General features: G+C 37.9%; 1 protein-coding gene across 9 annotated transcripts; it reads left to right on the top strand.

The window, feature by feature from the left end:
• Nucleotides 1-1,543: 1,543 nt before the first annotated feature.
• Nucleotides 1,544-25,318, top strand: csnk1a1 (casein kinase 1, alpha 1; the record flags this gene model as incomplete). 9 transcript variants are annotated; one of them, XM_079631288.1, is made up of 11 exons in its annotated part: nt 1,579-2,298; nt 2,648-2,754; nt 7,835-7,961; nt 9,953-10,051; nt 12,291-12,374; nt 14,105-14,244; nt 15,702-15,780; nt 16,151-16,225; nt 16,761-16,867; nt 17,028-17,140; nt 23,778-25,318. In XM_079631288.1, the coding sequence occupies exons 1-11, from the start codon at nt 2,176-2,178 to the stop codon at nt 23,783-23,785; spliced, it is 1,062 nt and encodes a 353-aa protein (XP_079487414.1). In that variant the 5' UTR covers nt 1,579-2,175. The 9 variants fall into 9 exon arrangements, with proteins under 9 accessions (XP_079487416.1, XP_079487414.1, XP_079487415.1 ...); XM_079631286.1 differs by having other exon boundaries at nt 1,641-2,298; nt 17,028-17,176; XM_079631294.1 differs by lacking the exon at nt 12,291-12,374 and adding an exon at nt 3,219-3,280 and having other exon boundaries at nt 1,684-2,298; nt 17,028-17,176.
• Nucleotides 25,319-27,791: the final 2,473 nt, after the last annotated feature.

Below are 27,791 nucleotides of genomic sequence, written 5' to 3'. Positions count from 1 at the left end.
TGACTGGTGACATTCATGTAATGGGTCCACAAACAATGACTAAGGGCATTTGGGACTAAGGTCATTTATTGTGGTTGTGTAATATTATTAGAGAAGCCTTATCAACAAATGGCATTCTAAAGAAACTGTAAAATTATATTAAACAGAAATAGCAAAAGAGAGTCATACTTATAAGCATAAAATCCCTCTTGTCCATGAGAGAACCATAGTGGATAATCAGAGGTCTAAATAAAGGTCTCAAATAACAAACATGATGTCTAACTTCATTAAATCCCAAATTTTTGGTGCAGAAAATGATGGCTTGTTAATTGTTTTCGTGGAAACTGTGATACATGTATTTTGATACACATTTATTTGATGAAGAAAGTTCAAAAGAACAGCCTTCCCAAATGTATAAGGCCATCGGCAAAATAAAGCATGATATATGAAGCTCATGCAGATTTGGAAAACAAGATATTTGCTGAATATGTTTCTTGAGAAGCAAATCAGCCTATTTGAATGATTTCTGAAGGATCATGTGACACTGTAGACTGATGGAGTAATGATGCTGAAAATTCAGCTTTTCCATTAATACATTTTAAAATATATTAAAAGAAAACAGTTATTTTAAATTGTAAAAATATTTCACAGTGTCTGTTTTTCATTTTACTGTCCTGTTTACAAAATCTGCATGGGATTCACAAATCCAGTCATAACTCAATTGCTTTTTGTTGTTGTTGATGGCCTCCTATCAATTTAGAGAAGCTTTTGTTTACTGAATGTGCTTTTTATAGTGAGTTATGATAAGTAAATCTTATGTTGTCCAACTTGTCTTGAAACCTTCAATCAGGAGATTAGCTAATAATTAATCAGTTTGATGAGTAGTCAAACAGAACTAAAACTATAATTAAGAGGGACGTGTGCACTACTTAATTGAGAGAAACCTTTAAAGGCGTAGGCTAGTTCATCCAAAATCATTCTCCCTCTCATGTTGTTCCAAACCAAATGACTTAAAGAGATGTTTAGCAGAATTTTAAGAATGGTTAGTCAAAGAAACTGGTCATTATTTTAATGTCATCTCTTTTTTTCATAACAAAAAACGAATTGTGACTGAGTCGCTCCTTAAAATCTCTTTTTGTGTTCCGGAAGAAAGAAAGTCATACAGGGTTGAAAAATCATGAGCACATGACGACTAAATTTACTTTTGTGATGAACTAGGCATATCTTATTAAATCTCACTAGGTGGCATCAGTGAACTATGAAGCGCAGGTCATCAACGCGCGTTAGTGCACAGTCATCGCGAGACATGTAAATATTGAACGTGTGCACGTGTGAACTATTTTCTTGGTGCCAACGACACAAATATAAAATAAATACACAAAAAAATGCTTCTAATAAGATCCTTAAATAGGCATAAATATACCATATTATATTATTATGTAATATTATCATAATCAGACCAAAAGTTGTAATAATTTATGTTAATAATTCTTGATTATATATTATATATATATAAAGTAGCTCCCTTAATTTAAAAGCACATATTACGCAGAGCACTGACTTTACAATAAACATCCCCAAATTCTCCTGCGCGCCCTCGTGTTTCTCACCGCGCAGTCCCGCAGCCTCGCTGACATCATGCGTGAACCCCTCCCCTGCCCGCGGCGGCGCGCTTTAGCGCGGTCTCGCTCCTCTCCTCAGATCAGCAGAATCTGTTCATCCCGAGACGGACAAGATGGCGAAGTGAGTGGGTTGCGCTTTGAAGAGAAAGCAGCGACTCACATAATTTCATCAACATTAAAACGTCGGTTGCCTTGATGTACGTTCGAATAAGCGGGAAAGCGCTTCTTTAAGAAGAAAAATCGCCCCTGACAGCGAGGTGATTCGAAGAGAGCGTCGAGGACATCGACTCCTCCGTGTCCTTTCAGGCTAAGCTGCTAGTCAGCTATTCGGGGAATTGCTCGAGAAAAAAACATCCTCAACCTCAGGGGAAATACCCTGGTTTTTTACTTAAATGTCGAGGCAACAATACTCCTATTGAAACCAATGTCCGTTATCATCTCCTTTTCGGCGTTGTGAGTTAAGGACACAGCTAGTGAGACCCGTTTTAGGCGAGCTAGCATTGTTTCTACTGGATTGAAGACTGAAAACCTCACCCGTTCACACAGTTTCAGAGTAACTCTCGGATTTTAGGACATGGCCAGCAGCAGTGGCTCTAAAGCCGAGTTTATAGTCGGTGGAAAATACAAGCTCGTTCGTAAAATCGGATCCGGATCCTTCGGTGACATTTATTTGGCAATCAACATCACAAATGGCGAGGTAAAGATGAAATGGATGTTTAATTCATGTGCTGAATGACTGGGATAAGAAGATTGAGGGGTTTATATATGTGTCCAGCTCATCACATCTGATTACCTGGGTACACTTCATATGACCACCGAAAAATATAGTATTGAAAGATTACAATATTTATCTGACTTAGAGGTTTTACTATTTATGGGAAGTCAATCAACGATGTTTCATTGCGGTTTCCCAGAACAAGTAATACAATATCATGTGCTCTCAAATACTGAACCAAATTCTAGTGCTTTGTAAATCTATATATATAGGTAAATATAGGCTAACTGTTAACACATAATTAATATAACTTAATTTTGAATATTTTCAGGAGGTAGCTGTGAAATTGGAATCACAGAAAGCCAGACACCCTCAACTCCTATATGAAAGCAAGTTGTACAAAATTCTCCAGGGAGGAGTCGGGATCCCACACATCAGGTGAGCACAGATGTCTTATACGTGGAATTATTATCAGTTTTAATTAGATAGGTTAACTTAGCTGGACTAGTTTTATCTGGTTTAAAGACTAGCATGAGATCGAAAGGAACGGGTCGAGTACAAAGTAACTTACACGTCCATCTACGTATAATACCTACTTCTACGCATAATACTTTACTTATTAGATCATCTCTTTCTGTATATATACTTTTCTTTATCGTTTTTTTACTTACGATAGTGTCGACATGCTAACTAGCCTGGTCATTAGCACGAGCGTTTCTATGAAAACTCTGGTGAAATGTGCGTTTATAAATATTGTGTTCTGTATAATATTATAGTGTATTGAATGAGATATGATCGCGAAGTGTGTGTTTGTGCGTTGCTGAGTAATGAGTAATGAGCGAGTGGGAAATGGCCGCTGCTCTTTTGTTGTGTTTGTTCAACATGTCCTCCCTCTCGATCAGAAAATGGCGGATGAGGGAAAACAAGTTTCAGGGCCTAGTGCGACTGCTACTCTCTTCTCAAGGTGACTGAGCCAAACGAGCGCTGATATTAGTTTTAGAACACATTTATAATTGTATAAAAGAGCTCATATTTGATAGGAGGCTTTTAATAACTGATTATAGCTGTATATTTGAATAAAGCTTAGTGACTGTTTTGGTTTCACACAAAATGGCTAGTGGTTGTCAGTGTCACGTATTCTGACACGTTTTCTGATTTGGCGTTTTCGAAGGTAAATGACGTCATACGTTTCCCATTCTGAGTGCAGAATTCCCCTACAGGTTAAAGTTTCTTGGTGGTTGAGTTTGTGTAATGATTTTCCTTAGCAGTTTCCTTGTGCAATTTTGTTGGGCTTTTATAATCTCATGGTATTGTCATATATTAACTAATGTTAACCCTTATCCTGGGACATTTGAAAGGCTGAGGGATTAGCGGGCCTAATCTCTCTCTCAAAAAAAAAAAGTACTCCGATTGAATAACTTGGCATATAAATGTAAATAATTTTTGTCTAAAAGTATCATGGTAGTTTGCTGTAAGAAGGTTACCAACCCTGAGGTAGATGTCGAAATATGTTACATGGCATTTTCATGGAAGATAGGCTACAAAGTTTAAAATAAAAGCAATGTGTTAGTTATTTTCATGTTAATTACTCTGGCACCCAGACAGATATGTCTTAAAGCCCTATTTGGACGGGACTAGTTTAACATGGAGAGGTGGGGTAAAGTAATTATCACCAGAGCTTCTCAGTGATTTTAGTCCCGTCCGAATGTACCATCTATGTAGTCATTACGTACAATGTCAGTAAAGATTACAACGACTTTTAGTTTATGGCAAAATTACCTCAGGTAATACTAATCCTCTGCGAATAGACCCGTTGTAAATATTCCGTCAATTCCTTTTTAAAAGTAGTTTACGCAATTTTTCCAAGAATGGAGGCGCTTGAAAAAGTATTCAGTTGCTTTCTAGGCGGTGGGACGTCAAGTCTGGCAAAACTCTGTTTTCCACATAGGCTACCATTCAGATCAAAAAGATCGAAAGCATGAAACATCATTTAACGTTAGGTAAGTGCCTATTACCAACATAATCCAATCTGAAGGTAATTAGTACGTCGTTTGACTGGACAACTGTTTTATATATATATAAATATAGGTTAAATGTTTGCGCAAGTGATATCAGAAAGCAACGTAATACACACATGACGACAGGAAGTTGATGGTTGTGCGCAAATCGAGTTACCCCTCCCACTTCTGCTGGTTTAACTGAGATCTTATCCCGTGCGAATTGGCCATTATTATTACAGACGTCCTGTGGTAAAATTACATTACTCCATCTACCCTTGTAAAGTTAATCCCGTCCAAATAGGGCTTTAATCTTCTGAACCTTCCCCTCTTGGCTCTCTCAAGCTGAATTACTGTGGTATTTATGCATTAAAATGTAACTTTATTGCAGGCATAGTCGATGGAAAAGGCTGGCATTGCCTGGAGGCTCCAACGTGTGACCTTCATAATATTGATATATTGAATATTATTTTATTTATTTATATTTCTGTAAATATTTTTATATTAAAATATATAATTATTATAGTTCATATTTCTATCATGAAGAGCCTTGCATGGCCAAATCTGTGTGGGGAAATGTTTCGCCCTTGCACTTATTTCCTAATTGCTTTAAAAGGGTTAGGTCACCTAAAAATATAAATTGTCATCATTTACTCACCCTAATGTCGTTCCAAACCTGCATGACTTTCCTTCATCTTTGGAACATGAATAAAAGCCTAAATTCAATCTGTTCATCATATAAAGCGATTGTCTCTTCTGAAAATTGACTCAACCACACTTTTCAATTACAATTTTGCCTATGAAAATTCACTGAACAACGGTAAATTTAATGGCACCTTAATTTCTTGCAACATTTCATACCAACTTGTTTGCTGTTAAATGCGTTTTTTTTTTCTTAATTTGTCATAAATGCTTCACCAGCCATGGTTTTTGTTCGGCATTAGTTTCTCATTTCACTGTAGACCGCAATATATCATTTAGTAAACTAATCCAGCCGGCAGAAGGTTTCCCTAGGTAATAGTATAAATACGAATGCCCTGCCTTTGCCATCAATGAACTGCCATTACAGATTACATTTAGGTGTCCATTTCTATGGCATCTCATGCTGACAGCAGCTTGGCTGATTAGAAATCGGAACTCTTAGACCGTAGCTTATTTAACCCTGTGCAGTTAAGAGTTAGGTAACCCCTGTAATGGTTGGATGGATTTACCAAACACTTTAAGGACAAGACCATAGAGGCAGCCATTAGTTTAACTATAAAGCATATTTATCTCCTCGCTGTTTACTCTATTGCTTTCAGTCTACGTGTAATTTCAAGTTGTTTATAATTACTGGATTGAATGGGGAAGATGCTGGTTGTAAGTTTCTCATCTTTATTTTTGTGCTATTTTTGCTTAAATTGTTTTTTATTGAACGAATGAATTAAAGTTTCCAGCAGAAACGATGTGTTAAAGTACTGGTTTCAGTCACTGGTTACTAGAGCTGGGAAAACCTGCCATACAAGATCTCCCTCCCCCACACTCCCTAAAACCACTCACTGCCTTTGCTAATGAAAGAAAATAGCTTTGTGTGCTCTTCAAAGTCTTTTATGCAAGGTCGATCACTAGAAAGTGTGTCTGCACTTTATTTGAGAACATACTTTTACACCAACACCTCTGTGCGATTTATAAACTGCCTTGTTTGAATTAAAATGTTCAGGCGAACTACAATGTTTTGTTAAGTCTCCCCTTAGTTTTGCTTTGAAAAGAGGAAATGAGTGTCCCACAGAGAGGCCTGTAGTTTCCGTAAGCAAGAGATTACTGTTGCTATGAACTTCTGTAACAACTGTGAATAACAGTATACTTGTTAAACATGAGTTTTAAAAAAAAGTTATGCTTGTAGTATACATTTATTACAGTATTTTTCTTTTTAACTTATGGGACGACTTTCCTAATATTCACTATTTCTGTTTTTGCTTTTGTATTCTAGGTGTCGCTATGAAAAATACATACACATTTGTAAATTATCCTAAAAATGCGTTCACTGATTTTGAGCGTTTAGCATGGATGCGATTGCATCCTAGGGCCTGTTTACACCTGGTCACTTCATGCGTTTTCTCTGATTGGATAGCTGTCTGATCTTGAAAGGACCAGGTGTAAGCGCCTTCCGAAATGCGTTCGAGACTAATTTAAATCCGATCACTCAAGCCACTTCAGGGGATGCATCTGAGACGCATTCCAGACGAATCTGGACAAGTGTAAATGGATCTGGTTGTTGAAACCACATATGTAAGTTTTACTCCTCCCGAAATGTTAAATAAACGTGTGAGCGTGATATAGGCTTTATGACATGCTATAGCCAGATATGACAGCGCTACTGCAGCACGCATCGCCGCAGATGAGTTGCCAATGCATCAAGCAATGTGCAAACTGCCGCAAATGAAACTGAAAGTAAGTCGCAGATGCTCAAAACACAATAATATTTCTTAAAAGTAGTGACTAAATGATCTTACCAGTGCTGATACTTTTCTTCCATATAGCAGTCTTTGATCTTAATTAGCTGATGATAAATAAAATACAGCTCATATCTGTTGCTTTCGTTGATGTGAACACCGTTAAATTTGCGTAGCGTGGGAATTGAAGATCATATTTACATTCGTTTTGAGGAGACACATTTATTGTGGCTAAGTGGAACCGTTTTAACAAATCAGATAGCTATTCAATCAGTAAAAACGCATGGTGCGTGTAAGCAGGCCCCTACATATAAGCATCGCAAAGATTAGAAACCAATTTCTGGTTCAAAGTAAATTTTTTATTGTCTTTGTGAAATAGTAGATGTTGGTTTGCTGGCATAGTTGGCCGAATGGACACTAGTCTGCTGCTGCACCTTGTGTCTCCACAATACCTCTTTGTTTAGGAGACCCTCTAGCATGATGGTTGCTTGGCGACTGCTATAGCAATGTGTTCACTAAATGTGCGACTCTTTTGAACCTCCACCTGCTGAGCTCTGTGTATCAGAGTCCATGTTGTTGAAGCTTCACTAATATTTTTAAGAGGCACCTGGTTGATTCTGTGCAGGCTTTTGCCATAAACTAAGCATTGCCCTAATACTCTACTTTTTTTTGTTATCCATGCTAGAAGTGTCTAAAGTGGTTGGTTAACGACTAGTGTAACGTGTTATATAGGCTAGTTGTTTCTGTGAAAGCTACAGTCATGTCACTAAGCTGGATATATTAGATGCCATTGTCCAAAGGGTGTGCCGCATAACTCTGGCACTTCCTTAACTGATAAGATGTGTGCTTTATTGTCTGAATATAACTTTGTCAGCTATGTTCAATTTTAATTTAATTGTAATTTTCTTGTGCTTTAATCTCATCTTGTAAACTTGAGCGAAGTTTCATGCATCACTGAATGGATTTGAAGGATCAGCTCTTTTTGAGAGAAGCACAGCTTTTCATAATTTGTATTGCTTTTGTAATGATTGTCATGCAATCTTGAGTGTCATCTGCTGGTGTTTATTGATATGTGATGCTGTTTTTCAGGTGGTATGGCCAAGAAAAGGACTATAATGTCCTAGTGATGGACCTGCTGGGGCCAAGTCTGGAGGATCTCTTTAACTTCTGTTCCCGCAGATTCACAATGAAAACTGTCCTAATGCTTGCAGATCAGGTAATGATTGGTTAACTGGTTACCTGGCATACCTCTCATTTATACTGCACACGTCTGTGGCGCATTACGAATCCGACAAGGTTTTGTTCCGTCCTCTACGCGGTGCCAACTCACACCAGGAGCATTACATAAGCGAAGGGTCGCGAGACGACGAGATTTGCCTGTCCAACGTTTTTCTTTATTTTTGACATTGTACCTGGGTTAGTTGGTGAATTGGTTGTTTCTTCTGATGTTATTGTTTATTGCTATGCCCTACTTTGTTGTGCTGTGGCCTACAGACAAATTTAATGCACTTAAAAATCCAGTTATAAACACCATGGATGAAAGATTTGTAGCTGTGTTTTAGTCGTTTAAATGTAAAAAAAAAATAAAAAATCAAAATATGAGTAAAACGAAATTAAAAATTAAAATAACGCTCCAGGTCTCCGCACCAGTCACTTAACTGAAAACTATGAAAACCGTGTGACTGGCCAACCGGTAAAAAAAAAAAAAAAAAACATTTCAGAAATTCGCTCTGATTTTCTGTTTCATTAATAAAGTTTGACTACGCGCAGCAGTCTCACATGCGCTTAGAGCTTGTGTGAATTGCATGTATAAAATGAAGTTAACGAACAAACTCGATCCATCAGGAAATGCCACGGGTCGCTGAATTTTACTGCGCTTCATGATGAGTTTTTCTTTTGCGTGAAGAAGCTATTCGCCGGAGATGTTAAAAGATAGCAGAGTGCATTCATGATTATTAGCCTACCAGTATAATGATATAACTGGTGTTGTGACTGAACACCGTGTAACACATGGTAACACCGACTATCGTAGCAAGTCTACTTCTGGGACGTGCTGCGGCGCGGCTGGTATTAACAATAGGGGTGTAACGGTACACAAAAATCACGGTTCGGTACGTACCTCGGTTTTAAAGTCACGGTTCGGTTTATTTTCGGTACAGTAAGGGAAAGAAATGCAAACATTAAACTGCAGGTTGTTTATTACTATAAACTTTTTTTTAACAGTTTGTTTACACTTTTTTAAACACTTTTTAATAAAATATAATAACATATATATAAAATAAAAAAAGAATAAGAAATAAAATACTGCTGCAAAGTTCTCCACTAAATAAAATACTCTCAGTCTCAAACCAATATCACATAATAAAATATAATGAAAAATATAAATAAATAACTATGATTACAGTGCAGCATTACCAATCCCAGCTTGTAGGCCTGCTCATATTTAAAAATTAAGGCTGGGAATCGATAAAAAAAAAAGAACTAATTAATTGCACAATTTGCTGTTATAAATTGCAATTCCTCAGATATATATAACTATACCAGCTCAGCAAATAGAAGTGTACTACTGAGAAATTTCACCTTATTTGAGCGGACTTTGCTTTTCCAGTGCGTGATCGGTACATGATTGGAGTGTTTGGGCCGTTAACGACAGAGCAGAACGCGCAGCGCAAACACGGACTCGAACATTGAGCAGAGAGCGCAGCGGGCCGACACACACACACACACACACACACACACACACGGAACGGAGAGTGCGGCGGCGCACGCAGAGCGGAAAAGCTTTTTTCCGCCCTGCAGTCTATTTCATTGGTTTAGGTTACAGTGATGACGGGTAAAACACTGGTAAAACTTTAGAATCAGCTGCAGGGCGGGATTTGCGCTGAACGCGGAGACTTCCGCCACTTAATATGTTCGTGTGGAAACACGAAAATGTACCTATGTTCCGCACACAAAATATTGCATTCAGTCATTCGGTACACACGTGCACCGAACCGAAAGCCCTGTACCGAAACGGTCCGGTACGAATACACGTACCGTTACACCCCTAATTAACAAGCATTTATTAGAGTGGCCGCTATCAGCTCTGGTGGCCGTGTCGGAGCCGTAATGCGCTGCAGACGTGTACAGTGTAAATAAGGGGGTCATAATAATAAACATTGAATGGTCCTGTGGCATGATCTTAACCTGGTCGTTTTGCTTTCACAGATGATCAGCAGAATCGAATATGTGCACACGAAAAATTTCATCCACAGAGATATCAAGCCAGACAACTTTTTAATGGGTATTGGCCGTCACTGTAATAAGGTAAACTTTCAACATTTCCTTATTTAGAGAAAGACAGTCTGATTTAAAAGTGACATGGAGGATTGACTGCAAATAAAACTGCAGATCACTAAGGTTTCCTGTTACATTGAGACTTTCTCATGGACGAACACTGGCTTGAGAGCCTGTGATAGTTACGTTTGATGTCGCTCTGCTGATTTGGGATGGCTGGGTTGTACAAAGAATATTTAGTGGGAAATTCTTAGGATCAGAATAAAACCGCAGTGAGTCCTTAGACACAATGTTTACAGCTTAACTTATTGATGGTTTGAGAATCACCTGACGGTTGGGCTGTGGACATCTGTGGACATGGATTGTATGTCTTTCACTCCTCAAATGGAACTTGTGCATGATATGTGACTTGTTGTGGTTGTTTTATTTTTCTCCCTCCGACTTAGAGCCTTTGAAGTGCTTTGCACAGTTTTATTTTTCTCTATTCAAATGTACAGAAGTTGCCTGATTTGTATTTTGTTTCAGATAACTCGTAATTTTTGAGCCCTTGCAGACAGGCAACATTTGGCAAAGTTAAAGCATCATCTGCAAAATAAAACAATGACCTTCCAGCTCTGATGGTCGTCTAACAGTTCAGATCAGTTTCCACTACAAATTCTGGTACATTTTGGTACTTCAGTGAAGCCTGTATTACCATTTTTGGCAGTGCTGTCTGGAATAAATGTTTACCATTGTGTGTCTGTGTGAATGCCAGCCTCAAGCTTTTATTTTTATACATACACATGAAATCGTCACCTTTTTCACTGAAACTGGATGCACACGCTCTGCTTTTGGATGTGTAGCTGTCGACATCCACCCTGGAAAAACGTCATAGTTAAGAAGTGTAGTGTACTCAGCCGACGTGAAGATCTGATTTAGCTATTGCTTTGCAAACCCCACTGTCCTTTGGTGAGGAATCAGAAGGCCTATCAGCTAGCATTATCCACTGCTCTCTGCTTACATCCCTCATACGATCAATACCACTCTTGATCCAGCCTCCAGTAATTTTTTTTTTCAAGAATAACACCGTTAACTTGGGGGAAAAAGTAAAGCATTTGGACATGTCTTGACCAAGAATGGTGCAGGTCAACATGTGACACCAGTCAACACAAGAGTAAGTCTAAAAATGGAAGTTTTAAAGAAAATTGTTAATGTTTCATGCATTGATAATTTCCTAGATTTACTTAGAAGGTTCAGATCCAAATATTCCCGCATTTAAAAGTACTATGCTTTGCAGAAAGTTTCAAATAGTCTCCTCACACACTCCCCCACTCCTGTCACATTGTGGATAACCGTACTCAGCTTTGCACCATTGTAAACTAATGGCTTGTTTTGTTGCTTTACCTTGGGCTGCTCTATTGAATTCTTCAATGTCACTTCCACCGAAGCTGTCCCATCTTGTCTTTTGTAACTAAACTAAAACATTTTTTTTTTTTTTTGCAGTAACATGCAGGTTAAGTCATGCACCTCTTAAACTGCATGCTTTTTTTTTGATGATCCCTACCTGATTTGGCCTCTCCACATGCCAAAGTATTCTAGCCTCTTCCTTACTGTAGGTGGTCCAATGATCTGTTAAACACAAAATGCAATATTTATCATTCACAGGAGTTTAAAGGGGTGGGGCGGTTTTGGTTGGTTGCATTTGTTCTCAAAGCTTCTCATGCCTAATTTTAAAACAAGTGCCCATTGTAGTGAATGGCCTTTAGAGTTTGCCCTTCTTAACCCTAGTTGTGCCATTTGTCTTGTTCACCTCATGCTAAGGTGGGCTTAGCTGTTAAGTACTATATGGCACAGCTAGCGTTAAATGCTGCCGAATGTTTATGGATAAAGCCTTGGCAAAGTCAAAAAAGAGAATCAGGCTTGGGGACAATTGGTATAGATGACATGAAGAACACTCGGTTGGACGGCCAGAGGTGCCATGTACAGTTTGCCTCTGTGGCTCAAGAACCGATGAGGCAAGCCGGCCCTGCATTATATGGTCTGAAATAAAAACAACTATCTGTATTCTCTGAGCCTGGGCTTATGGGAAGACGTCTGCCATTAGCAGAGCCTCCTGAGTTTGAGCTAGGAAGCTTGCTGGTGGTTGAAGGATTGCCTTAGGCTTTCTCTTCCCCTCCCTCTGCTCCTCCTCGCGTTCTTTTTCTGAGCCTTGGTGTTGCCTGTCTGCGCTGGCCGTGTGCGGTTGTCAGCAATACTGTTTGATGCACTGCACCCTCTATTGTCTGTTCAGTGTTTAGAATCTCCAGTGGGGAAGAGGAAAAGAAGCTTGGCTGTTAGTTCTTCTCAGGATCCATCTTTCTCAGGATTAAACCAGGTCTGAAACCACAACCACCTAAACCACCTAATCGCCCAAAATTGTTTTGATTTTATTTCTTTTTTTTTCTCCTTTTGGAGTTCTTTTATATCCCATTTAATTTTGATTTTCAACAATAACCATTAACGTTTGTTGGCATTAAACCAGACACACATGCTAAACAGAACTAGATTAAACTCCTAATCCAGATCTCTGTACAGGCAGGTGAAGGACTTGTCACTTCGAGCGAAAATAGGATGATTGTTCTCATTCCTAGTCAGTTACAAAATTATTCTGTCATAACATAATATTCCCTTACTTTATCCTATTCCCTTACTTTATCAGTGCTAATGATGTATTTGATGTAGGATAATTTACTTTTTTCCTTTTAAAGTAGTTGGAGGTTGACTGTCCAGTGCTCTTATTGTGATTTGTAATCAAAGTCTTTGTGACCGAATAATTTGATTGGCCTAGTTTCACTGCATTGGGTGCTTGTTCTTGTTGCAGAACACATCTTTCAGTTTATTAGCAGTGCTTTTGTTTCCTGATCCAGCCATCTAACATTGGACTATGCTGTCAGAATGTTGCCTAGCTTGCAACCATTTGCACAACAAGCCACATGAAAATGTCCTGGAATTGACAGGGTTGTCCTTTTAAACACTTGCTTTTTAAACTGTTGCTTAAATTGTTGCATGTGTTCATGTCCTGAGATATTTGCTGATGCTTATTTAAAATTTTGAATTCAGATAAATCAAATAGAATATAACATTAGTTCTCAGCGCCTAAAGTCATAGATTGTCTTTTGGGCATAACAGCTATTTATAGTCCTCTATAGAGCACTGCCAGGCAGTTAAAATAGCAAAATATTAAATGTTTGCGTGGGTTTTCACAGTGATCGGCAAGTACTTGTACTTTGGACTATTTCAGAGGAGAAGGGATCTTACATAATTTGAAAATGTTTAAATAATTTTGGCCAAAAACACATTTAATGCTTCCTCTTTATTGTTAAGCATCATGGGTTGTTGATGCATTAAGTCTCATTTCTTTTCCATTGCTGGGGCTGCTCTTTTAGGTGTCTTTGCTACACTTTTTCAGGGTATTGTTTTTACACATTTAAAAAAAGAAGTTGAGCAAGATGTAAATTTGGTGAATGGTAAATTATTATTGTTTGGATCTATAGTAAGCCTTGGTTGTGTACCTCTTTTCTCCTGACATAATAGAAAGGTCTAAGTGGAATTGCATGGTTGGCGTAACTAATTGCCTTGACAAGAGGAAATACTTTTCAAATCCCTAGTTGAGCCAAGCAAACAGTGGCACGGCTGAGTGGATACGTTACAATATGGCTGCTACCTCAGTGAAAAACCAGTTGGGTGAGGCACTCTTGCAGGGACTGCGGCCTGTAGGTGTGTGTGTGGACACTGACTAAAATATCGTTCTCATTAGTGGAAAGCCAGTCAGATCCAATGACAGGCTCTTAGAGCTGACTCTTACATCGCTGCTTGGATAAAGGGTGTGTTTCCTTCCCAGCAAGCTTAATTTGCGTTGTAGACTCTGACCCCATTGCTTCATTGACTACAGCTGCTGGATGTCATGTTTTTGTCCTGAGCTCCAGGTAATAGGGCAGAGAGCACACTGAAGGAAGTTGGAAGAATTTAAGATGATTTTGTGGAATCAAGTGATTTTTCTTGTTTACAGTCAGTTCTAAAAATTAAATGTCAGTGTTTGTGCTTCTCTTTACTTTATTTATATAGTTGTTCCTCATCGACTTTGGTCTGGCCAAAAAATACCGAGACAACAGGACACGACAGCACATACCCTACAGAGAAGACAAAAATCTCACAGGCACAGCTCGCTATGCCAGCATCAACGCACACTTGGGCATCGAGCAGAGGTGAGCGCTCCTGCCTAAACATCCTTTTATATGTAGAGATACACTAATCAACCATCAAGAGACCGGAATCAGACGATTTTCCGCATGCTCGTTCTGGACCGGTGAATGGCCTGTCAGTCTTGCGTCTTTCCGATTCCGAGCCAGTTTGTTTTGTTGCCAGCGCCACAGGCAATATCAGCTGAGCATTCTCGCTCTTCTTTCCAGTGGGAGAAATGACTCGCACTTAAAGTGACTCCTTTCACTCACTTGTCTCGTTCGCCCGGTTAAATAGTGCTTGTATTGCACGTAATTGTACTAACTACCCGCAGGTTTCATGCTCAAACCAAAAGCACGCTCCACTGATCTATAAAAGTGACACGCACAAACTTGTAGTGACTTACAAGCTGTTTGAGAGGCAGCTTTAAGTACCACAATTAATGACTTACTGCGCTTAAGCGGTCAAATACAAAAACTGTCAAAATGCTCGTCTTGGCGAGTATTCAGTTAAACAGTTTTGTAACGCGAGTAGTTGAGAAAGATAACGCATGTTGTGTAACAGTATATTAGATCCGTGCGTAAACTCTTAAAGTAACAGCAACCTAAAATTCCTGCTGCTGTCTGTCATGTTAATACAAGAAAAAAAGACAAAGAAAATAACTCTCTGCACTTGACTGAATAACTTTTGTAACTTTAATTGTAAGCATTAATCTAATTTTTTACAATGAAGACTGTCCAGTGTTATTTTACATTTGATTTCTGTAGTATTTCTTATCTGAACACCAACCTACTGTTAGACCCACCTGAATAACGTAAAGCCGTGTTTTTCATACGTTCTATTGCATATATTTGTGCTGTTGTTTGCAATTAGTTTATTTGTTCTTGTTTTATTACTGACTATACTTGGTTATGAATTGGTTATTTCGGTCAAATTATTCTGATAATATTAGTAATGGATAAAATCTATTAAATTAGACACTTTTGAACCTTGTGCACACCAAGGCTGCATTAATTAAATACAAGAAACTGTAATATTAAAAATATTATTTTAATGCATTAAGTGTAATTTTATTTTTAAATTATAAATATAACCTTTAATAGAACAGCATTTATATGTGAATACTTGCTGAATAAGTGTTAATAAAAAAAAAAAATAATAATAATAAAGCTTACTAAGCCCTCAACTCTGAAGTCTTTTACAAAAAGTTGCAGCATCTTTCATTCATAATCGTGACATTTTGCAATCTTAAGTGATTGATAGGCTTTGCTTGCTTGCCCTTTACTGGAGGAGTGGCATGTCAGTGGTCAGCAAGTTCATTTAGGGGGTGCTTTACTCAATCACCCCCTGCTTATATTCTATGCACTAATTTTGCATTTTAAATATTATGTTTTTATGTATTATTATTATTATTATAAATGATCTGCACTCAGACATGCTTAAAAGCCCTTTGGCTTGACTTAATCTTATTTCGACTTAACAGTCGTCGAGATGACATGGAGTCACTAGGATACGTGCTGATGTACTTCAACAGAACCAGCCTGCCATGGCAGGGACTGAAGGTAAGCAGGACCAAATGCACACAGCATGTCTTTTATATGGATTTCTTTTTGAAAAGCATGTCAGTGACCTTTCTGCTTTTTATGGTTTGAATATAGGTAGTTAAATATGAACCTTTAGAAATACTGTCTATATGTAATTGGAGCAGGTGAATTGAATATTGCCATTTCATCTTTCCTTTTTACTGTGCAGGGAAAAGCCTTGAACTAATTATTGCTAGACAGTATGAAACGGGCCAACAGGTGGTGCCTAAAAAAGTGCTGTAAATCTTACAGCTGGGTTATTTATGGCCCCCAGCACTTGGATTGCACACTGATGAACAGTCAATACTGGATCATGGTGTGCAATGGTTTAATTTTTTTTTGCCCACAGGCTGCCACAAAGAAACAGAAGTATGAGAAGATTAGTGAGAAAAAGATGTCGACCCCTGTTGAGGTGTTGTGTAAGGTATGTGAAATTCTACATCCACACAGCAAGGCTTTTCAAAGGTCTACTCTCATACTGTGCTTGCTGGGTACGTGCTACAAACATGCTTGTGATACAATTCTTAAATCCATAAGTATGCAAATTAGTTACATTCAGAACATTGAATACCGATAATGAGTATGATGCTTGGTCACCATTTTGGATAGCTTTTAGATAGTGGATAGTTTTTTTTTTGGAATATAAATAAATGTTTAATTTATGTCAGACCAAAAACTAAGTATATTAACGTTTGGATTCAATTTTCAAATCAAACATCTAGTTGATTATTCGAAGCTCTGATCATTACTTTGCTTTTCTGTTCTACATGATTGTAAACTCATACAGCTCGTATCCTGTTAACAGTGCCAGCTATTTATTATAGGATATCAAAAGTCACTTTCATTTTTGTTAATTTCCCCATCCTAAAAAGGAGCAGGCTAGGTTGACATGACATTTATGGTCTTTGGCTAGTTTTGTAATTGTGTGCTATTGTAACATGAGTCGGCTCTTTCTCCAGGGGTTCCCAGCAGAATTTGCCATGTACCTGAACTACTGTCGTGGGTTGCGGTTTGAAGAGGCGCCTGACTACATGTACCTGCGTCAGCTTTTCCGCATTCTTTTCAGGTGCTTGACAATTTACTGCATTACCTCCACACTCCCAACTGGGCCAGAAACACCAAGACAAATCCTAGTCACAACTTGTTTTCAGCATCTTTTTTGCAACAAAGGGAAGTTAAGTGAATGGTTTGTATGGGTGTACTCACTCCTGCTTGATTTCTTCCAGGACTCTGAACCACCAGTATGACTACACATTTGACTGGACCATGCTGAAGCAGAAAGCAGCACAGCAAGCGGCCTCCTCAGGGGGACAGGGGCAACAGGCACAAACCCCCACAGGCAAGCAAACTGACAAACCCAAGAGTAACATGAAAGGTTAGTAGCAAACAGCCAAGCGACGTTTTCAGTGCAAAAACAGAGACACCAATTGCTTACATTTGTGTAAAAAATAAAATAAAAAATAAGTGGATTTGGAACATTCGCTCCCCAAAAGATTCATGAAACATGAAATGCCAAGAAACGGTGTTAGTTCAAGGATGCACCCCACTCGAGAGGAAAAAAAAAATTCAATTGGTATGTTTTGCAAAAGCAAAGACGTCCTTGGGAAATTTGACTACTAACTTTGTACCAAAAATGTCTATTCTTCTCTGGGACGAAGGGTTGGCTTCATAATCTTTTCTGTGAATGTCAGATAACCATCCCTTGAATTAACCCCTTTCCAAATGGGATGCTCTATTTGACACATTTCTCCCAATAATTGTTCCTGGATCTAACACTTGTTAGTCTTGATTTATAATGGTCTCTTCAGTACAAACATGTGGGAGTGATTTCTAACCACAGACTAACCATGACCATGTCATTTCCACATCTCTTCCTCAACTCTTACTATACTATTCTATATCTTTGGTGTTAAGGGAACTGTAATGGTCAGGTGTGCTGTTAAATGTTCTTGTGATGAATCGACAATGATGTTTTTGTGATTCTAGTTGTGGATCTACTTTCCAGCAAAATGCATAGTCTTTTCTAGGCATTTGGACCTGGAGGCCATCCATCATTTTATGTTTCCTAAGGCAGAACTGTTGATGAGGGATGTTAATAAAGTATGTTTTGCACTACATTAATAAGTAGTCCTAGTCAGATGGTGTAGGCTTTAATGTAGTCTAAATCTGTTGTGCATCTAATGCAGAGTAGGCTTGACACTTAGAAGGGCACAGTTAAGTGGAAAAGCTGCTTTCACTCCTCTTCCACGGCGGTGTCCTTTAGTGCCCTGTTAAAGTCGGACTACAGCGGTATTTGGTCTGGGCTACATAGTGCGTTAGGGTGTTTCTTAATGGTACATCTCAGTGATTTTAAACATCTACATGATTCTACCTAGGAGTTTCCTTAGGCGCTTAAACTAGCAAATAGTCCTACATTTTAGGGATGTGGCGATATGAACATTATGGCTGCTTTGATTCTTTATATTTGAAAGCCGATATTCTTTCTATTTATATAACCGATATACAACAGCCGATGAATCAATCCAAATTTTTATATAATTTTTGGAAAGCCTAATTACAAAAACCTTAAAAGCTGTCTCACAAGCACTTCAATGTAATACAGTAGCCTAGTTTATAATCAGTGTACATTTTAAAATAAATTTTACACTCATATGGCCAAATTTCTTAAAACAAAATCTATTGCCTTACAAAAAATAAAAAATGCAAACAAGTCATTGGACAACGTTACTTGCCTATAAAGAATCGATTCATGTGCCATGGATAAATAAATTGGAATAGCCTCTGCACAAACAATAATGAAATTGTTAATTAAACCATATTGTTGATTAAAATATGAGAAATAAAACTGCTAGTTACTATTAATAATGCATTCATGTTTTTTGACAAAGAAACATCTCGCATTAATATTACGGTTTCAAATAACAGCATTGTTGTTTGAGCTGCGTGTGCTTTAGCTGAAGAGATAAATCAATGCAAGTAAACTCTTAAGCTTTGTTAGCGGGTTAATTAACTAAATTTAATGCTTCCTATGAGATTAATCAGATATTTATACAATATATTACAACCTTTATCTGCACAAAAAAATGCAAATGCACAAGTGAACTTAAGCTAAATTAAATGCAAGCCAGAATGTGTAACTACTGTTCTGGATGTGCTCTAACATCTCACATCTAACAATGTGACCCAATTCCGATTTTTTATTTTTTTTTGGCTCATATGTGACAGATCGGATGTGTTCTATGACAGTGTAAACGGAAAAAAACGCATGCATTCAGATATTTCGAGATCGGTTTCAGGCCTTGTTCATATGTGGAAATCAATCAGATATGTGCCAATGCGACTGTCATGTAAACAGGCAGATCATATTTTCTGAGGCATTAGGCTACGTATCCGCGGTTTGAGTAAAGCAACCCCGTGCATCTTCAAAGGGATGGAATGGCCCGAGGAGAGGAATGTGGACAAACGTTGACCCAACATATCAAAGGTTGCCTTGCTCATCCTAAAATTTCGGACCCACTGCTCCTCGTTAAAGCCTGCCACGATCTCATGAAAGTGCGTAGCCTAACTAGGCTATTGTACAAATTTTATTTCTTGTGTCATTTACGCCAAAAATAGGTTTTGCGTGCATATGCACTCCATACCCCTAATCCTACCCAAGGGGTTTACAGTGCATATCATGCACTTAAAAACTATGGTGTAGGCCTATAATTGGCACAAGAAATAAAATGAGTGTTATAGATGCGCACTTTCATAAGATCGTGTTGTATGTTCCCACCAGTCCTGAGATCTCTCTCGCACACAATAACTGAACCATATGCGCAGGCTGAAATGATGCCCCCCCATTTGTAGTCCAAATGAGCCGTCCGTTGTAGTTCTTGGAAAGTTTGTTAAATAAAATATATCCCTTTGGAGTGGACTTTGTAACCTTGCAGATATTTTTTTATGCTCAAACAGCAACATAACACAAAACACTAAAGTTCGAAAAGTGAAAAAGCATAATTGGACTTCTTTAATATATCCACCAATTTTTTTTATCGGGTCAATAACGATAAACATATATCGGTCGATGCCAATATGGTGGCGGATATATCTTGCATCCCTTCTAACTTTCACATCTGCAGACCTGATAAAACTAATTTGTGATGTCCGCTAGATTTATAATGTAACCTTGCAAATATTTTTGCAGGTTGTGGGAAGAGATTCCAAAATGCATCAGAAATGTTCTATCTGGCAGTTGTGATTTTTAAAGGATTAGTTCACTTTTAAAATGAAAATTCTGTCATCATATACTCACCCTTAAGTTGTTTCAAACCTGTATGAATTTCTTTCCTCTGCTGAACACAAAGGAAGATATTTAGAAGAATGTCAGTAACCAGACAGTTTTTGGTTCCCAATGACTGCCATAGTAGGAAAAAAATATACTATGGCAGTCATTGGGAACCAAAAACTGTCTGGTTACCGACATTCTTCTAAATATCTTCCTTTGTGTTCAGCAGAGGAAATAAATTCATACAGGTTTGAAACAACTTAAGGGTGAGTATATGATGACAGAATTTTCATTTTAAAAGTGAACTAATCCTTTAAAGCCTTATCTTGTAATCATCTATATAATAGTGTATGGGATGTCATTTTTTCTTTTCCCTTCAGGCCTAAACGGCCATAGAGGACGGTGGGTTTAATATAGCAACTGTGTGCCGTCAACCCATGCAGGCAGCTTTTCCCAGTTGAGCTTTGTGATCTATTTCCTCTGACGTTATACATGGCTTTTAATCTTTTTCTTTTCAATCCAACGTTTCATGTCATGTTCTTTGTTCATAAATGCACAGTGAGAAGCAGGAAGACTGTTTTACACTCAAGGTTCATCCTGAATTAAGACCGAGAACAACTGCTGTTAAAAATGGCTGGTCTAAGAATAGCATTTGCTGATGAGGTGGCATTGGCCTAATCCTTTGTGTACGCTGTTTTAGTTTGATTGGAACCCCGCCTCCCCCCTTTTATAAGCCAGGATGCACAATGTACACTGCTTAAAAATATGATTGTGACATTTGGATTGCGATAACTCCAAATGTCACATTCAAAGATTTACACTTCTTAGAGGCTCAGAAGAGTGCTTGGAGTATACTGTCCCTTTAGATCCATTCACTGAATAGCCACAGCCAAGAATTTAAGTGGTGGTGCTCAGGAGTGTTTGTGCTTGAAAGAACTTTATTTGCAGGGGATTGTTGGTTTCTTGGTTACAGCCGCAACTTTGTTAGTTCTGCAACAATGGAGACCTGGACCTTGCGCTGCTGTGTTATTGTGTGATTTGTCCTGAGGGTGCTCTGTCAGCGTACTTCCTCGCTGTTGATGAATGCAAACTTGTCAAGCATTTAATTTTCTTTTTTTTTTGCTTTCTTGCTTTTTTTCATTCCTCAAATGTTCCATTAGTGTCCATAGAAATGTCAAGGCTGTGGTAGCTAAATGTAACCATACTCAGCAAGTAGTAGCAGCTCAAACCTAACAGTCAGGTTACTTGGCAACTGGTTTGGATAATTTTTCCTTTGTGGATTAGTCATAAATGACACAAACATTGACCTAAATGGGTGATGACTGCTTTTGAATCTTATTAGTTGTCATATTTTTTTTTAAACAAGGAAACTAGTAAATATTTTCCAAGCATGATCAATTTATACTAATGTTACAGCTGTAGTGTTAAAATTACTATTTAGATTTGACTCCCTGCCTATATTATCCTGTTTGATTTTGTGCTCTGTTTGCCTGAGGCAAAAGCACATTGATTTTTAGAAGCAGACCACAGTTGAGAGTGGTGCGCTGGAAACATTTCAGTATACGTCAAAGGTCTGTTTTTTGTTAGGTGTTATGTACATGATTTGAAACTCCTTGTGAGGTTAGAAATTACACTTTCAAATCAAAGCTTATTTTCTCAGGCAGTTAAAGGCACATTAACTTGAAGGGATAGTTCACCCTAAACTGAAAATTATTTACTTTTGTGTAGTTCAAAACCTGTATGGCTTACTTATTTGTCTTAAACATAAAGTGGGGCATTTTTCTAAATATCTGTAAATTACGATATATTAAAAAACATAGCTTAATATTACACTCATATAGATATTAGAGCTGCACGATTAAACTTTAAAAGATTGCACGATTAAATGTTAAATGATTGCAATCTCGATTCAAACATCAACGCTACGCTGTCTTTTTCCGAAATGACAGCGATTCCGCTATGTCTATTATGCCTGTTTCATATCGCAAGTGTTAGCACGTGAGCGTGAACAGCGCATATTTTGTCGCTGCCCATGGTAATGAATGAGAGGGTCGGCCATCACACTTCCGATGTGAACGGTCTCATTCACTCTCACTCAGAGAGAGGAGCTGCCATGTAAATGTACAGTACGGTACAGCATGAAACAGCTTTACAAACGTCTTTTCAATCGCATGTACATTATGCGTTAACCATTTAATTAGTTTCATTCCATTAGTTATTCAGCTGCAAAAGTATGTTTTGCAAAAATACAGAATACATTTTTTTGTCATCTTAACTTTTTATTGGAATCGATAAGAATCCGAATGGCTAATATTAAAGTGATGCCCAACACTGCTTCAATGTTTTTAGTTCCATTTACATTTTTTTTTTAATATATATTTTTTCGCAGAAGAAAATCATACAGGTTTGGAAGGACATAAAATAAATGAATATTTGGATGGACCATCCCTTTAAATGGTATCCCTCTTTTTGTACTGCTTAAGGCTTCTAGCATGTTTTTTAGGAATATTGTCATGCCTCCTTACATTTAGCTCTTGACATGAAGGATTCTTGAAAGGACAGCTGCTTTGCTCTGAGCTGGTTTTATTTAACTGTGGGGGTGGCTGATCGGTGGAGCAGCTGACATGGTTGAGTCGTCAGTCTGCTGTAGTAGCATATGAATGAGTGTAACAGCCATATCGTTAGTAAAGTCCTAACTGCCCCAAAATTACCCTCAGCACTAGGGGTGTAATGGTTCTCGAAAAAATAATAAAAAATTCAGACCACACTGTTCTCCACCCACGGTTAATCACATATCTGACGACGTATATATAATATGGTTTGTTGAAAACGCGTAAAACAAAGTATGTTTCTGGCTTCCCAATATGTTCAATGCGAGTGCCGTATTCCCTAATATGACAAGTAATTTACGTCGTCATGTCCCTGGTGTTGATAGCGCATGAGCGCTGCTAAGACCTGAACAGCACACGATGCAATCTGTGTTAAAAGCAAACTCCTTTGCGTGTTTTTAAGCCTTGCCAATGTAAACATTCAAGAGCAAGAAGACGCAAAATGAGAACTTGCACTCAAATATTAAGTTCTCTTATTAAAAATTGTCAACATGCCCGTCTTGGTAAGAATCCTAGCAAGCATAGTCGTTTATGTCTTAAGTGAACGGTCAAGAGAGACAACGCAATGCATGTGTACAGTATCAGTATATTGAGTCAGTGCATTGTCTTAAAGTGACAGCAGCCTAATATTTATATTGTGAAATATGCTATGTTATTTTACATTTTGATTCCTTTATTTAATTGTTAGACTAACCTGGAAAGCACTGTTTATTGTATTTTGCATTCTGAACCGTATTAAAACAGTGACCCTAAACTGTGATACAATCTGAACTGAGTAATTTGAATCGTTACACCCCTACCCGCAGTCCTTCAGACTTAACAGTGAGTAAATAGTAAGTCCTGGACTGTTGTAATGAAAGAGTTTATCACCTTTGAGCCCCTGTGAGTTTGATAACATGAATGTTTTTCTGAGATGCTCTGCAGCAAGTCTCGACTTTACTGCAGAGAGGGACTGATGACTTTGCACTTTCTCTCTTCCAGGACTGAATAATGCTTTGACTGGTTTGGCCGCATTGATTACAATAGCTCAACCCCATTGAGCTCTGATCCGCTAACTCTTAACCCTCTCCTCTATATCTATCTGTCTCCCTGTCTTGCAGGTTTCTAAGCATTAAGACAATGTAATGAAGCGGAGCAGAGCGGTCGTAGCAGGATTTGCCTTCCAATCACACCCCGGCATCTAGGATCAAATTCACCAGAACCTGCCAGGCACTGTGGGCAACCTTTTTCCTGTTAAAGAACTTTTGTTCCATATACTATATATGTAATCGGTATATATAGATAAGATGCTCCGCATATATCTATATATTGGTATGTATATACTATATCCACACAGAGAGCAGGCTTGGAGTTGGAAGCTGTAGCCTTTTCTATTGTCCTGTCCCTTAAGACTTTTCGCCCCCTCCTTCTTTGAAACGGAAAACTGTAGAAAATGGGGATATCATTGTGCACATGCCAATATTTTCCCGAGTTTTCTCCTTCAGGAAAGCTGTTTGGGGGTCCTTCCTGAATTCTTGGTTGCCCATCAGAGCAGTTTTGGCCCCCTTTCCTTTCTCATCGTCCTCTTGTCACCAGGGTGTGGCACGAACCCAGACACTTCTGTCAGAATGGAGACATCGAGACATTTTCGTCCTTCAATTTTTTTTTCCTTTCCTCAAGCAAAGTGAAACATCTGAGATTAAATCTGTTTTTGTTTTTGTTTCAAATGTATCCAAATAATTAAAAAGGCAAACATTGGGTTTTGTGTTTCTTTTCTAAAAAGGTAATTACGATTCTGCCTGCTGATATGTGCTAGAGAGCTTCTAATGTGAAGATTAAAAAACATTCTAGTGACTACTAGGTTTCTCTTTAGAGCACTGCATTAACTATATTGTACTTGGTATTCTGAAGTCTAAAAAAAATAAAAGGATAAACTCCACAGAATCATATTCATTACAAATTAGGCATCACTCTGAACTAAACCTGTATGTTAATTGCTTAGATGAAAATTGTATGCATCGATGATCTGGGGTTTTTTTTCTCTTTGGAAAATGTTAATGTTGATTGAGAAAGTGACCATTCGTACAATTAATTGCTATGGTAGACTCAATGTTCTGTTTTTGAGAGAAAAATGTGCTCACTCCACCTTTCCCATTACCATTTTTATATGCATATATCTTTTTTTTTTAATCCGAAAAAAAATATGCTTTTTCAGTTTTATAGTTGTCTTTCCCTGTATTGAATTGATCATTTTGGGGAAAGTTTTTTTTTTTTTGTTGCTTCTTCCTGTGGTGAAGCAAATCCTCTTGTAAAATATCTCTGGGACTTCCTCTCTGCAACAATTTTTAGCTGCTGTTTGGTAGCTGTCTTTTGCTTATTTTCTTTTCTTTTTTTTAATTGCAAAGAAAATGTTGGAGGGTTTCTTTTCTATATAATTTTGGGTCTTGTGAGGCAAGAGCAGTTTGATTTTTCATTTTGTTTTCCTCAGCCTTTAGCCACGTCAAATGCACACCAGTAACTTGGCTTTTTCTTTTTGTTTTCCTTACCTCCAAACTGTCCCTCAGAACCAGCTTTAAGAACTTTACTGCTGGACATTCTATAAAAGTGTAATTTATTCCCTTTTAGCATGTCAGAATAAATGAAAATGACTTCTCAGAACTGCTGTCCCAGTCTCTGTACTTTTACTAGAATGCACATAACTCGGATTACTGATAGATTTTCCCCATCCCATTCCATTTGTTCAGGTATCTGTCTCTAAGTCTGCACAATTATTGTTGAAGTACCATACAAACAGGCATCAAACCTTTTTCTTTTTGTTTCTGAAAGTGAAAATTAAAATGAAATTGTTTGAAATTGATGAGGCTTTTGAATGAACAAAAATTGATGCTTTGTTCTCAAAAAAAATGTAAAGCGTTGAATGATATTGTCTCAAGTATTGAAACAGACACCTTTATGGAAATGATCTCAAGGTGTTGCTGTATTCCAGGAAAGCAGTTCTTGTTGGGGGTGACGGGTAGTTCTAGGTGCCCGTGGTGTTTTAAATATCCAGGATTTATATCTGTAAATATTAAAATGGCTTCAAATGGCAGGTGTGGAAATTGGTTAATGTGCTTCACAACAAAACACAGAAACAAACGCTTCAGTTAATTTTTTTCCTCCTGAATCACATGCCAGCATTTTTAATATTCAGCACTGGATTATTCTTTAATGTGGTACTAATTATAGAGAAGGTATTTTATTTGATTAATTCTCAGCAGGGCAGCAGCATTGCCTGACTTGTTTCTTAGTCATCTGTAGGTGTTTCAAATCGAACCGTAGTCATAACTTGCCTGTTATTAAATTCTGTAAAGTGGTTTAAAATGTGCTGAGAATAAGTCTAGACTCGAATGGGGCACTTCAGGAAAAAGAGGGGGGAAGGGACGGGGCTTCAGATCAGCACATGGACCAAACAGCTGCTGCTCACAGGGGGAGGGAGTAGAAAGGCCCTTTGAACAAACCTGTTAAACAAAAAGCATGTTTTTTTGTACTTTAATGTTACTATCTTATATGACCAAGTATTAACGTTTCATCTGCAAATAAGACTTTCTTTGTATAGCCTTTAGTGTATTTTTTAAAGATGGCCTTCCCTTCAATCATAAAGTATGAATGACTTGCCCACTAAAGGCTCTGCCCAGGGCCTCTCTTCCGTTTATGGAGGTGGAGTCCTGACAGAGTCACGTGACCGCAAACCGTACTTCTGGAGCTGTGTAATGGAATCATGCTACACTCTACTACCACTTAAATGTTAAGTGCTTATTCCTCTTTCAATAAAAAAATTGAAAGTTGCATGCTTTTTGTTGCATATATACCTAAAACATTTAGAAAATTTACTTTTGTTTGAGGCGCGAATTTGGAATGCAAGAAATTTGACTTCTTATTTTATTAATATTTAGATGAGTCCATCCATACATTTTGCGGTATGGTTGTCAATGACAACATGTTTAAAACTATAGTACAATGACTATTGAAATTGAACACTTTTATTGCACTAAACAGAAAGTAGCCACACGTAATTTCAAATAGCAATATGACATATTGCAATAGGGTAGGGTAGCTACAGAACAGCTATTAAAATAGCCATTAGAATTTAGCTTGGCTAAGAAAATCTTTTTATTGGTTTATTGCAAGTAATTTCTCTTTATCAACCATTTTATTGCTGACTTAATGCGTGTAGACTATTCTGTATTTAGTCAACACAAAATCCCCCGCTACATTCGTATCAGCTCATTCATCTGTATACAAGATTCGAAGAAGAAATTTAAATATAATGTCTGAATATAGTTGAATTGCATCAGACTTAATCTCATCCAAGCGGCAGATTATCTCTGAACTACTGGATAAATCGGGAGTGGTCAGTCCATATACAGAGAAGAACACACCCTAATAATAAACAACCCGGGTCGAGGATGATGACTTTCATGTCTGATCTCTTCCATTAATGACACAAGCTAAATCAATAAAACATTCATTTTATTTATCCTAGATTGCTGATTTAATCATTTTTTTCCTTGTTTACACACGTTCACAGGGGACAACTTACAGCATAACATTTAAATACATTTTACACTAAATGTAGGCTATCATTTGGGCTCATACAAACACCGAACTGCGACAGTTCAGAATACTTTTTTGAATGTGCTTATCCAATAAATGCTTCAGGCAACGACATGACACATGACACTAGTTCCTCCCTAGTCAAACACAAGCGCCTCCTTGTGGAATTAATAAGACACTGCATCAGGTTCGAGGATCCTTTGTGACAGTGCAGGAAAATATCACATTTCTTTCTGTTGTTTGAGCGTCAGCTGGTGGGCTGGGTTCGGTTATTGTATGCTTACTGTGATGAGTGAATGAAAGCCAATTCATTTGAAATATCAATGTCTTGTAACACAGAGCTATCCAACGGAGGGGATTGCATTGCAGGAATTTCACTGTATAGGCTATGTAATTAGTAGAAAGACTTGTGCTGTGGCAAAAGATAGAATTCAGAATACCAGAGCAAACAGTGTCCTTCTTTTAACTACTTCAGGCTACAGTTATTTAGTTAATTCCTCACACACAAATTAAACAAGAAACTGCTGTTTTGGCAGACAAAA

Source organism: Phoxinus phoxinus (genome assembly GCF_949152265.1).
Source record: "Phoxinus phoxinus genome assembly, chromosome: 12".
In the NCBI taxonomy this organism is placed as follows: Eukaryota; Metazoa; Chordata; class Actinopteri; order Cypriniformes; family Leuciscidae; genus Phoxinus; species Phoxinus phoxinus.
The sequence above is the reverse complement of the archived record's forward strand: the minus strand, read 5'-3'. Positions and strand labels throughout refer to the sequence as shown.